Source organism: Ranitomeya imitator, chromosome 6 (assembly GCF_032444005.1).
Source record: "Ranitomeya imitator isolate aRanImi1 chromosome 6, aRanImi1.pri, whole genome shotgun sequence".
NCBI classification, from domain to species: domain Eukaryota; kingdom Metazoa; phylum Chordata; class Amphibia; order Anura; family Dendrobatidae; genus Ranitomeya; species Ranitomeya imitator.
In genome coordinates, this window is record NC_091287.1 from 27,236,281 (window position 1) to 27,249,576 (window position 13,296).

Genomic DNA, 13,296 nt, shown 5'->3' on the forward strand with positions numbered 1-13,296 from the left:
CCCCATAGAATCTAATACAGCCCTCCCCCATAGAATATAATACATCCCCCATAGAATATAATACATCCCCCATAGAATATAATACAGCCCTCCCCATAGAATCTAATACAGCCCCCATAGAATCTAATACAGCCCCCATAAAACATAATACAGCCCACCCCCATATAATCTAATACAGCCACCCATAGAATCTAATACAACCCTCCCCATAGAATCTAATACAGCCCCCATAGAATCTAATACAGCCCTCCCCCATAGAATCTAATACAACCTTCCATAGAATATAATACAGCCCTCCCCCATAGAATCTAATACAGCCCTCCCCCATAGAATCTAATACAGCCCTCCCCCATAGAATCTAATACAGCCCTCCCCCATAGAATCTAATTCACCCCTCCATAGAATCTAATACAGCCCTTCCCCATAGTATCTAATACAGCCCCCCATAGAATCTAGTACAGCCCTCCCCCATAGAATCTAATACACCCCTCCCCCATAGAATCTAATACAGCCCTCCCCATAGAATATAATACAGCCCTCCACCATAGAATCTAATACAGCCCTCCCCATAGAACATAATACAGCCCCCCAACATAGAATCTAATACAGCCTTCCCCATAGAACATAATACAGCCCCCCATAGAATCTAATACAGCCTTCCCCATAGAACATAATACAGCCCTCCACCATAGAATCTAATACAGCCCTCTCCCATAGATTCTAATACAGCCCTCCCCCATAGAATCTAATACAGCCCTCCACATAGAATATAATACAGCCCTCCCCATAGAATCTAATACAGCCTTCCCCATAGAACATAATACAGCCCTCCCCCATAGAATCTAATACAGCCCTCCCCCATAGAATCTAATACAGCCCTCCCCATAGAATATAATACAGCCCTCCCCATAGAATCTAATACAGCTTTCCCATAGAATATAATACAGCCCTCCCCCGTAGAATCTAAGAGCCCTCCCCATAGAATATAATACAGCCCTCCCCCATAGAATATAATACAGCCTCCCATAGAATCTAATACAGCCCTCCCCATAGAATATAATACAGCACAGCCCCCATAGAATGTAATACAGCCCTCCCCCATAGAGTCTAATACAGCCCTCCATAGACGTTTATGACTCCGGTATAGTTCAATGCGGCAGTGGTGGCCGGGGGGCAGTCGGCGCTGGCGGGGGGGGGGGGGGGGGGGGGGAGTCGGCGCTGGTGACAGGTGACTGGCTGGTGGCCCCTTGGGGAGCAGGGGCCCTAGACAGCTGCCTGGTCTGCCTGCCGCTAACGACGGTCCTGGCCATGAGTCTTCTCGGGAATGATGCAACAACTTTTTCACACCTTGATTTGGGGATCCTCTTGCCATTATTCCTTGCAGATCCTCTCCCGTTCCGTCAGGTTGGATGGTGAATGTTGGTGGACGCCATTTTCAGGTCTCTCCAGAGATGCTCAGTTGGGTTTAGGTCAGGGCCCTGGCTGGGCCGGTCAAGAATGCTCACAGAGTTGTTCTGAAGCCACTCCTTTGTTATTTTAGCTGTGTGCTTAGGGTCATTGTCTTGTTGGAAGGTGAACCTTCGGCCAAGTCTGAGGTCCAGAGCACTCTGGAAAAGGTTTTCATTCAATATATGAAGTAATATATTGGGTAATAATGTATGGGGTAATGTATGGAGTAATATACAGTGGGGCAAAAAAGTATTTAGTCAGTCAGCAATAGTGCAAGTTCCACCACTTAAAAAGATGAGAGGCGTCTGTAATTTACATCACAGGTAGACCTCAACTATGGGAGACAAACTGAGAAAAAAAAATCCAGAAAATCACATTGTCTGTTTTTTTAACATTTTATTTGCATATTATGGTGGAAAATAAGTATTTGGTCAGAAACAAAATTTCATCTCCATACTTTGTAATATATCCTTTGTTGGCAATGACAGAGGTCAAACGTTTTCTGTAAGTCTTCACAAGGTTGCCACACACTGTTGTTGGTATGTTGGCCCATTCCTCCATGCAGATCTCCTCTAGAGCAGTGATGTTTTTGGCTTTTCGCTTGGCAACACGGACTTTCAACTCCCTCCAAAGTTTTTCTATAGGGTTGAGATCTGGAGACTGGCTAGGCCACTCCAGGACCTTGAAATGCTTCTTACGAAGCCACTCCTTCGTTGCCCTGGCGGTGAGCTTTGGATCATTGTCATGTTGAAAGACCCAGCCACGTTTCATCTTCAATGCCCTTGCTGATGGAAGGAGGTTTGCACTCAAAATCTCACGATACATGGCCCCATTCATTCTTTCATGTACCCGGATCAGTCGTCCTGGCCCCTTTGCAGAGAAACAGCCCCAAAGCATGATGTTTCCACCACCATGCTTTACAGTAGGTATGGTGTTTGATGGATGCAACTCAGTATTCTTTTTCCTCCAAACACGACAAGTTGTGTTTCTACCAAACAGTTCCAGTTTGGTTTCATCAGACCATAGGACATTCTCCCAAAACTCCTCTGGATCATCCAAATGCTCTCTAGCAAACTTCAGACGGGCCCGGACATGTACTGGCTTAAGCAGTGGGACACGTCTGGCACTGCAGGATCTGAGTCCATGGTGGCGTAGTGTGTTACTTATGGTAGGCCTTGTTACATTGGTCCCAGCTCTCTGCAGTTCATTCACTAGGTCCCCCCGCGTGGTTCTGGGATTTTTGCTCACCGTTCTTGTGATCATTCTGACCCCACGGGGTGGGATTTTGCGTGGAGCCCCAGATCGAGGGAGATTATCAGTGGTCTTGTATGTCTTCCATTTTCTAATTATTGCTCCCACTGTTGATTTCTTCACTCCAAGCTGGTTGGCTATTGCAGATTCAGTCTTCCCAGCCTGGTGCAGGGCTACAATTTTGTTTCTGGTGTCCTTTGACAGCTCTTTGGTCTTCACCATAGTGGAGTTTGGAGTCAGACTGTTTGAGGGTGTGCACAGGTGTCTTTTTATACTGATAACAAGTTTAAACAGGTGCCATTACTACAGGTAATGAGTGGAGGAAAGAGGAGACTCTTAAAGAAGAAGTTACAGGTCTGTGAGAGCCAGAAATCTTGATTGTTTGTTTCTGACCAAATACTTATTTTCCACCATAATATGCAAAAAAAATGATAAAAAAACAGACAATGTGATTTTCTGGATTTTTTTTTCTCAGTTTGTCTCCCATAGTTGAGGTCTAACTATGATGTAAATTACAGACGCCTCTCATCTTTTTAAGTGGTGGAACTTGCACTATTGCTGACTGACTAAATACTTTTTTGCCCCACTGAATGTGGTAATGTACTGGGTAAAAGTAATGTATGGGGTAATATATGGGGTAATATACAGAGTAATGTGTGGAGTAATGTATAGAGTAATATATGGGGTAATATGCAAGGTATTATATAGACTAATGTATGGAGTAATGTATATAGGAATATATGGGGTAATGTATAGAAGAATATGTGGGGTAATATATAAAGGAATATATGGGGTAATATATGGGAAACATATAGAGGAATATATGGGGTAATATATATATAGATTAGTATATGGGGTAATATATGGGGTAGTAATATATGGGGTAAGATATGGGGTAATATATATAGAGTAGTATATGGGGTAATACATGGGGTAGTATAGGGGTAAGATATGGGGTAATATATAGAGGAATAAATGGGGTAATAGAGGAATATATGGGGTAATATATAGAGGAATATATGGGGTAATATATAGAGTAGTATATGGGGTAAGATATGGGGTAATATATATAGAGTAGTATATGGGGTAATACATGGGGTAGTGTAGGGGGTAAGATATGGGGTAATATATAGAGGAATAAATGGGGTAATAGAGGAATATATGGGGTAATATATAGAGGAATATATGGGGTAATATATGGGGTAGTATATAGAGGAATATATGGGGTAATATATAGAGGAATATATGGGGTAATATATGGGGTAGTATATAGAGGAATATATGGGGTAATATATAGAGGAATATATGGGGTAATATATGGGGTAGTATAGGGGGTAATATATGATGACTTCTGTTGTCAGTAGATCTGTGCTGGTGATTTCTCCTCTGCTGCAGTTCCTCCGTCTGCGCCACTAGATGTCGCCATAGTCCCGCCGCAGCCCTGTGATCAGCCGCAGGAGCGGAGTGTGGCGTCTCCCGGTGTGAGCGGCCGCCTTATCCGCACCGCCGGGACCGGTTCCTGCAGAGCCGCACTGGGCCCCCGACATGGGCACCTTCTCCACCTACACATCACACAGGGGTCCCCCAGTAGCCCCTCTGCTCCCCCACAGTAAAGCACTTTCACGTCTGGCCACTTTTATGGTAGAAATGTGTGAAGTTTAGTAATGATGGTGCAGAGTCGCCCCTCACCCGGTGCCCCCCTCACCCGGTGCCCCCCTCACCCGGTGCCCGCTCTCACCCTGCGCTCTCCCCTCACAGCACAACAAGCCGCTCTACTCCTTCGAAGATAACGCAGACTATGTGTACGACGTCATGTGGTCGCCGCTGCACCCCGCGATCTTCGCCTGTGTGGACGGGATGGGCCGCCTGGACCTGTGGAACCTGAACAGCGACACCGAGGTGAGAGGGGCTGCGACTTATTAACCCCCTGTGCGACAATCAGCTGACTGCGGGGGGCTGCACACACCGGGGGCTGCACACACACTCCTCTGTACCCAGCGCCACAGTCCACCCTCCTGCTCTACACACATTTTTCTATTATTATTATTATTATTTTACACTTTGTTTTATCTCATACATATTTTTTTTGTTATATACATTTTTTATATTTTAGTCGACATGCTTAATTTTATTAATATTTTTTTTTCATTTTTTTAAATATAAAATGTGTTTTATCATATGTATATTTTTAGTAGTTTATTTTAATAGATATATTTTATTTTAGACATTTAATTTTATTAATATAATTTTTTTTTTTACATTTTTGCTTTATATATTGTATATATTGTATATAAATAGACTAATAATATATTCTTAAGCTTATTTATTTATTTTTTACTTTATAGATTTTTTTATTTTACTTTATATTTTTGTTTACCTTTTTATTTATGTTTCTTTTATGGCAGGTTCTAAAAGCACGTATCACAAAAATGAATTGTTATGCCGTATTTTATACTTTATAATATACTATTATTATTATTGTTTCATATTCATGGATTTATATTTACATATCAGAATATTATTTCTTATCTATTTGCGTTTTATGTGTGTTTATATCGCAAGTAATAATTCCATATAAATGGTATATCTCATTTGGAAGCGTGTTTGCTTGCAGGGCAATGTGTTATCACTGTCTTTTATACGATTACTTTTATTATTATCATCGCTAATTATTATTATTAATTTTTTACAATTTCTGCCTTTATATTTACATCTTGTCATTTGATACATTTTGATTATTGCTCTTTTGAGTTTTTCGGTTATTACGGCACCTCTTGTACATACACATTCTATTTATTCTCCTGGCGCGCTGTACCCTTTTGTATTTTGCACTTTGCAAATCTTATATTATTTTTATCAATATTCATATTTTTTACATCATTTTTTCCTATTATAGCGCTATCTCATGAGTACTACAATGTCATTTTTGACCAATGCCTTCATTATTTGAATGATGGTGACACTCGGGTCCATTTTTCCTGGATTTGATCAATTCTCGTACATAACCATATTTTATAATGTTTGATAATAATAAAAATATATATATATCTATTATTATTTTTGCTTATACTCTCCATCGCCAAAAAAACTACCGTCTCCAAAATCGTTCCCTATGTTTTGTCTCTTCTCACTCCTTATCGTTAATTTTAAACCATGTTATGAATCTATCAGGAATTTTTTTTTTTAATATCCTTTAATCCGGCATTTCCAGAAATAAGAACCTTGGCATGTTTACAAGCGTTCTGGGATGATTGGTCGGTCATGTAGAACTAATATAAAGTCTTCTGATTGGATATCACTCCACTGTCAAAACCTAAAAAAAAAAAAAAAAAAAAAAAAAAAAAAAATTCTGGATTATCAGAATTTCTAGTCGTTCAGATGTTGGATTATAGGAATTGACTTAATTATTGTTCAAAATTTAGCAATTAGATCTGACAATTTTTCCTTAAATTCCCTCTTTTCTGATGGGCCTAAATAGGTGTAAATAGAAACAAATGTTTACTTTTTGAAACTTCGTATAAATATTAAACAAATGCGTAAATGTTATTTATTTTTATTTCATATTTTTATAATTTTTTTTACCGACCTTCTCTAACCCTCGATTTGCTATGGTCGTTCCATTTTGCATTAGTCACCCTCAATCTAAATATATATATATATATATGTATATATATATATATATATATATATATATATATATATATATATATATATATATATATATATATATTGCTATAAGATGATGTTATATTCAAATTTATCAAATTTCCACTGGAAGCGAAGAGGTTAATTCACGTGTTAATATGTTCTGTCTTTTTTTCTTCTCTTTTTTTTTTTATATTGTTTGAAACGATTGCTTTTATTATATCATTTAAACGTATAAAAGTTTAATCACATATGTAATTTAATGATGAATGAAGTGTTTGAGGGCTGATTGATAATGATATTATAATTCCCTCATTTCTCACCTGGAAGAAGGAGCGGCTCAGGGAATTGAGCATCTAATTATTGGCGGAGGAACGCTGATTCTGAGCTATTGTAAAATACAATAAAAAATAAAAAAAAAAGAATAAAATCAGGCAGCGTGACAGTCACCCTTCACTTAATTTTGGGGGCCTAGAATGCCATGTAACATTTTTGTATCTTTTTAAGAAACTATTTTGAAATCATTAACCGCCAAAATGAAACATTGTTTTAAGCCCTTATTCAGTGACTTAATAAGATGATAAATAATATTTTAAGAAATTAAAACTGTTGCATTTCTATAATTTTTTTTTTTTTTTAAATTTCCGAACTCATTTATAGGTAAAATTAAAATCAGATATTTTTTTTTTTATATATTCGGAAATACAATGTAACCTCATTTTCTGCAATTTTTCTTTTTTTTCCAATCTTCTATAATTGGAGGGTATTGGCAATTTTGTGGTTTTACTCCAGTCTCGAATCCAGGTAAATGACTTGCTACCGTATGTCAAAGGAGAGACAGCATCATGGAAGCTTTTGAAGTGTTTCGAGCAGGAAGTGCAGCAGCCTTTTTAATTAGGAAGCCTACTGCTGGAGGATATATAGAAGGGCTGACTGGTACAAAAAAAAAAAAAAACTTGGGAGAAATGGTTGAATATATCCTTTAGGTATTAATAAAAAAAATAACTTTTAAGTTATGAAAAGGAAAAAAAAAAAAAGTGGAAGCCGTATTAATTGCCCGCTAAATCCACCGTTCTAAAAAATTGCATTTATTTTTTACATATAAATTAATATAAATAATATAAAAAAATCCACTGCATCATTAAGACCCTAAATACTGAACAAATTACTTTTTTTTTTAATAGGGACTTAATATTATTAAATACCTATTTTATTAATAATCAGCGCAAGCTTTTTTTTTCTTCGTCGTCTTGCGATAAATGTTATTCATTTCCAAAGATTAATACATTGGATGCAACCTATTGGTAATCAGCTAAACTGAAATTTTGATTTAGCTTTGCGATTATTTTTTATAAATGAAATAAATAATAATAATAAAAAAAAAAGCTATTTTAAGAATGTATATTTTATTATTAACCATCATGGTACAAATAAAAATGAACTTAATATATAATAAAAAAAATTGTATCATACAAGTAGTTCCCAGAAATATTTTTTTTTAGAGGCAAGAGTAGTCGTTTTCTAGAAGTCGGAAGGACGGGGAAAAGGGAATATTAAAAATATTCATCATTCTTCTCTCTGGCCACAAAAACATATGTTCTTTTTTTAACTTATCCTGCCAGTCTATATTTTTTAAGTAATAGCGGCTTGTACCGATGTTGTTTTTTTTTTTTTTCCCCTAGATATTTCCCGTCAACCTCGACGGTAGGGGAACGGCAGGCATTGCCAATTGAAATGATATATTTTTCTGCAAAGGGGGAAGGATAAAAATAACCACGTGACTTGAGCCATTCATTAAAATGCAAATTGAATTCTCCATAATTACAATATAGAATGCCGCAAAGTCATTTTGTTACATTTTCAAATTTTTTTAAAAAATTTTTAATCAAAATTTTTTTTCAAATTTATTTAGAGTTTTTGTTGTTATGGCACCATTGGGGTTAAGGATCGGCTTTTGTTTGCACAGGGAGCAGCCAATAGCTTACGTCTGTGGCATTTACATGAATGTACGGTACTTTATCTCCGGAGCTTAAATCACATCCGTCATTTAATAATATGTTAGGAGAGCCCTGCATGGGGAAATAGAGGGATTCTGCAACCAGTCGAATGTGGCCCAGTACAATAGTATTTGTATTAAATCAAATAGTAGTCTCATCTCTCCCAATTGCTACCCCATACAATTGCTAAAGGACTGTGTCAGTACAGTAGTTTAACTCACATTGAGAATTGCAGAGTACTCCCGGTTCACCAGTCTGCAGAATTGATGGCTCGCCATGCTGAGTGCTTTTTGTTCCAAGGAACAGAGGTTCACTTTCATAGCCTCCGCAGAGGGAGCTGTGACAAAAAGAGACGCCGCGAGCATCCGGATATTAACGTGTCAGACTAAAAAAAAAAAAAAATACACTGTATTTAGCCCGAACATTTTTCTATATTGAGTGGACGGGCATTAGAACAGCCGGCATAAATCCTACATAGAAATCTGCACCGCCACCAGTCCTACCCAACGCACTTGTTTCCTTTTTGCAACTTGCATCATTTTCCCCGTTTGTCCACATTACAAAAATATATAAAGAAAAAACTAAAATTCCTAATTCCCAGATATTGTCATGTAATTAAAAATTTAATTGCAATGCATAAAGCAAATGATAAAATCAGAAATACACGTTTTAAAGTCTCTCGTTGAAATTTTGATTTGTCCCGTTTTTGATCGTCTTAATTAAGTTGTGCATTTTTTTAAATTTTTTTTATTTAAAGAAATGCAACTACGTAAAAGAAACATACCGTATATACTCGAGTATAAGCCGACCCCCCTAATTTTGCCACAAAAAACTGGGAAAACTTATTGACTCGAGTATAAGCCTAGGGTAGAAATGCAGCATTTACCGGTGAATTTCAAAAATAAAAATAGATCATTATTTCCCCATAGCTGTGCCCCATATAGTGCTCTGCACCGTTCATATTTCCCCATAGCTGTGCCCCATATAGTGCTCTGCACCGTTCATTGTGCCCCATAGCTCTGCCCCATGCAGTGCTCTGCACCGTTCATTTTGTCCCATATCTGTGCCCCATACTGTGCTCTGCACCGTTCATTTTGTCCCATAGCTCTGCCCCATACAGTGCTCTGCTCTGCACCGTTCATTTTGTCCCATAGCTGTGCCCCATATAGTGCTCTGCACCGTTCATTTTGTCCCATAGCTGTGCCCCATATAGTGCTCTGCACCATTCATTTTGTCCCATAGCTGTGCCATATAGTGCTCTGCTCTGCACCGTTCATTTTGTCCCATAGATGCTCCACATAAATCTGTGCCGCTGCTGCTGCAATAAAAAAAACCCAAAACACATACTCACCTCTCTTGCTTGCAGCTCCCAGCGTCCGGTCCCGGCGTCTCTCTCCACTCTGACTGATCAGGCAGAGGGCGCCGCGCACACTATATGCGTCATCGCGCCCTCTGACCTGAACAGTCAGAGCGCAGGCGCCGGGAAGATGGAGCGGCGCCCGGCGGCTGGAACGCGGACAGGTGAATATTACATACTTACCTGGTCCCGACGTCCGGCTCCTTCTCCCGCACAGCTGGTCTTCGGTGCCGCAGCTTCTTTCTCTAATCAGCGGTCACCGGCACCGCTGATTAGAGAAATTAATATGCGGCTCCACCCCTATGGGAGGTGGAACCGCCTATTCATTTTTCTAATGAGCTGTCCCACGTGACCGCTGAAGAGGGGAAGAACTGCAGCACCGAAGACCGTGGGACGGCAGGGACAGCGCCAGGATCGCTGGGACTAGGTAAGTATGCCTCAGCGCCCTCTCCCCCTCACCCGCCGACCCTGCCACCCACCTTGACTCGAGTATAAGCCGAGAGGGGCACTTTCAGCCCAAAAATTTGGGCTGAAAATCTCGGCTTATACTCGAGTATATACGGTAAATATCGGATAAAGGTAAAGATAAATGATAAATTAAAAAAAAATGCAAAAACATAAAAGAGGCCTAAAAATAACAAAGATGAATAGTAAATAAATTAAAACAATATATAAATAAATGCAAATACATAAAACTGGCCTAAAAATAACAAAGATAAATAGTAAATAAATAAATAAAAAATAAATGCAAATGCATAAAAGAGGCCTAATAATAACAAAGATAAATAATAAATGAATTTAAAAAAATAGATAAATAAATGCAAATACCGTACATAAAAGAGGGCCTCTAAATAATAAAGATAAGTAGTAAATAAAAAAAATGGAAATAAATGCATATATGGTGCATAAAAGAGGCCTATAAATAACATAAAGATAAATAGTAAATAAAAAAAAAATAGAAATGAAATGCAAATACATACAAGAAACAAGTATCAGATAAAGGCAAACATAAATAGTAAATAAATGCAAATAAGTAGTAAAATATAGATTGCATAAGATGCCTATAAATATTAGATAAAGATAAATAAATCTAAAAAAAAAAAGTAGAAATAAATGCAAATACAAAAAAGCATACAAGTAATACGTAGATTGAAAAATAAATAGTAAATAAAATTGAAATAAATAATTTAAAAAATTAAGAAATTAACTAAAATTAAATTTCTAGGAATAGAAGTGGAACAGATTATCGCAAAAGAAAAATGTCTCATAACGGGGTTGACGTTGGCCCCAATGGTTATGGTTGGGCCTAGCATCGTATGTATTCTTAGGCCTTGTACACATTAACATTTTGAAATGGTGAGATAATATCAGGGCGCCAATGCAGATGGCCAATGTTTGCCTCCGTTTTCCTGCCCATGTTTGGGATGGACATGTTTTTTTTTGTTCTTTTTCATCTGTTGATTCTCCCATGTGAGGCTCATACTTTTTAGGCAACTTTGCTATTTAAAGGGAAAATGTGACAAAAATATGGACGTGCGTAAAACATTATTATTACTGCCTATGTGATTGAATAAAAAATTGGAATTAGTGATTTATTCTACTTTTCCTGACTTTTACATTTACACCTGGCTTCAAAAAATTCTCCAAAACTGTATGTGTGAATCCGGCTTTAGATGGATGAGTAAGTAACGCAAGCCATAGACACAATGATAACTCTGCTTCCCTGCAATAACCAGAGCTGCTGGCCAAACTCCTTACATACAGTCCTGCTCACCGTTCTTGGCAACCATGAAGTGTAAGTACATAATGTGAAATATCCCCTGAAAAAATGAATCAGTTTTTCGATAAACAAGAATGTAAAAGAAAAAACAACGAGAGGGAAAAATAGAAAAATCTAAAGCTGCTGTGACTCTGGTTTTGGCCCCTTTACATTACATTAGTATGGAAACACATTGTAACTCACCTATGGTAAATCACGAATGAGAATCACCTGTGATTAATTGTCGGTGCCCATGTGACATGAATTAGCCAATGAATTTATCACTTCAATGTTTCAAAAAGCCACATAGTCGGCCCTGTTCCTTTGTCGCAATGGCGAAGACAGAGGAGCTGTCTGAGGACATCAGAACTGCTATTATGATCAAACACAAGACTTCCAAAGGGTATTATGCCACCTCTAAAGACCTTAGTATCCCAGTTTCAACAGTGCTTAATGTTATTAAGAAGTTTGCCAAGCATGGAACCATCAAGAACCTTCCTGGACATGGGGGAAAGAGGACAACTGACAAGAGAGGTCTTCAAAGGTTGGTGCGAATGGTGGAAAAAACACCACTTCAAACATCCAAAGACCTGAAGGCCAACCTGGAACAGTCTGGGATCATGGTTTCCACAAGTACCATATGCTGCACACTAAACCAAGCAGAGCTTTATAGGCAAAGGAAAAGGAAGAAACCATTGCTGAAGAAAATACATAAAAAAGAACGACTGATCGTTGCCAAAGAGTACCTTGACAAACCACAACCCTTTTGGGGGCAGATTAAACAAAAAAAAGAGCTTTTTGGCAATGCAAAGCAACAGTTTGTTTACAGACATTGCAATGAAGTTTTTAAGGAAAAGAACACCCTACCAACAGTTAAGCATGGTGGAGGATCCATAATGCTGTGGGGTTGTTTTGCGGCGGCTGGTACTGGAGGCCTTGACCGTATCACAGAAATCATGAAATCAGAGAATTATCAAGAGATTTTAGAGCAAAATGTTGTACCCCGTGTATGAACACTTGGTTTGAGTAAAAGACCATGGGTCCTCCAGCAAGACAATGACCCAAAACGCACATCCAAAAGTACAAAGGAGTGGTTGAAAAAGAAAACATGGGCTGTTTTAAAATGGCTAGCAATGAGTCCTGACCTCAATCCCACTGAAAATCTCTGGGGTGAGCTGAAATCTGCCATTGGGAAAAAGAACCCTGCAAACATTCAAGAGCTTAAATAAACTGCAAAGGAAGAGTGGGAGAAAATACCAGAGGAGAAGTGCAAGAAGGTTATTGATGGCTGCAATAAACGTTTGGAGGCTGTCATCAATGCCAGAGGGCGTGCAACCAAGTATTAATTAGGGGGGCCTTTATCGTTGCATATGCTGCTTATTGTTTCTTCTTTGAAATTGCATCATGTAAGATGAAAAACAATGTTTTATTGTTGTATTACTTTGGACCACTAATTAAAAAATGAGGATATAACTATGGTACATTTACATTTATTTCTGAAGATATTATACAGTCTCTGAAAAAAATTAAGAGGTTCCAATGATGGTGAGCAGGACTGTAATTGATGCTCACGTCTATTACCCCCAAATATGCGAAGACATGGACACTTTAGACATTGACGACAAAACAAGAAAAGATTAGACATGTTGAATTCCAGTATGCCCAATCTTCTTTTTCTCCAGCACCTGTTATTTGGAAAGACAGTGCATTTAGAAGATTTGATCCAACATTAGTCTTAAAGGGGCTTGTCTGTCTTGTAGAATCCATTTTCATTAGTAAGGTCCTTAAGGATAAACTCATCGTAGGGCCTCGCATTTCAAGGATCCTCAACGATCTGT

The 13,296-nt window shown here is 38.2% G+C and overlaps 1 protein-coding gene across 6 annotated transcripts in view; it reads left to right on the forward strand.

The window, feature by feature from the left end:
• The window catches only part of DYNC1I1 (dynein cytoplasmic 1 intermediate chain 1), a 459,873-nt gene that overhangs the window by 373,630 nt on the left and 72,947 nt on the right, over positions 1 to 13,296 (forward strand). For all 6 annotated transcript variants that reach the window (XM_069729353.1, XM_069729352.1, XM_069729358.1 and 3 more), the window contains one exon: positions 4,459 to 4,599. In XM_069729353.1, coding sequence (XP_069585454.1) covers positions 4,459 to 4,599 — 141 coding nt within the window. The remainder of the gene's footprint in view (positions 1 to 4,458; positions 4,600 to 13,296) is intronic.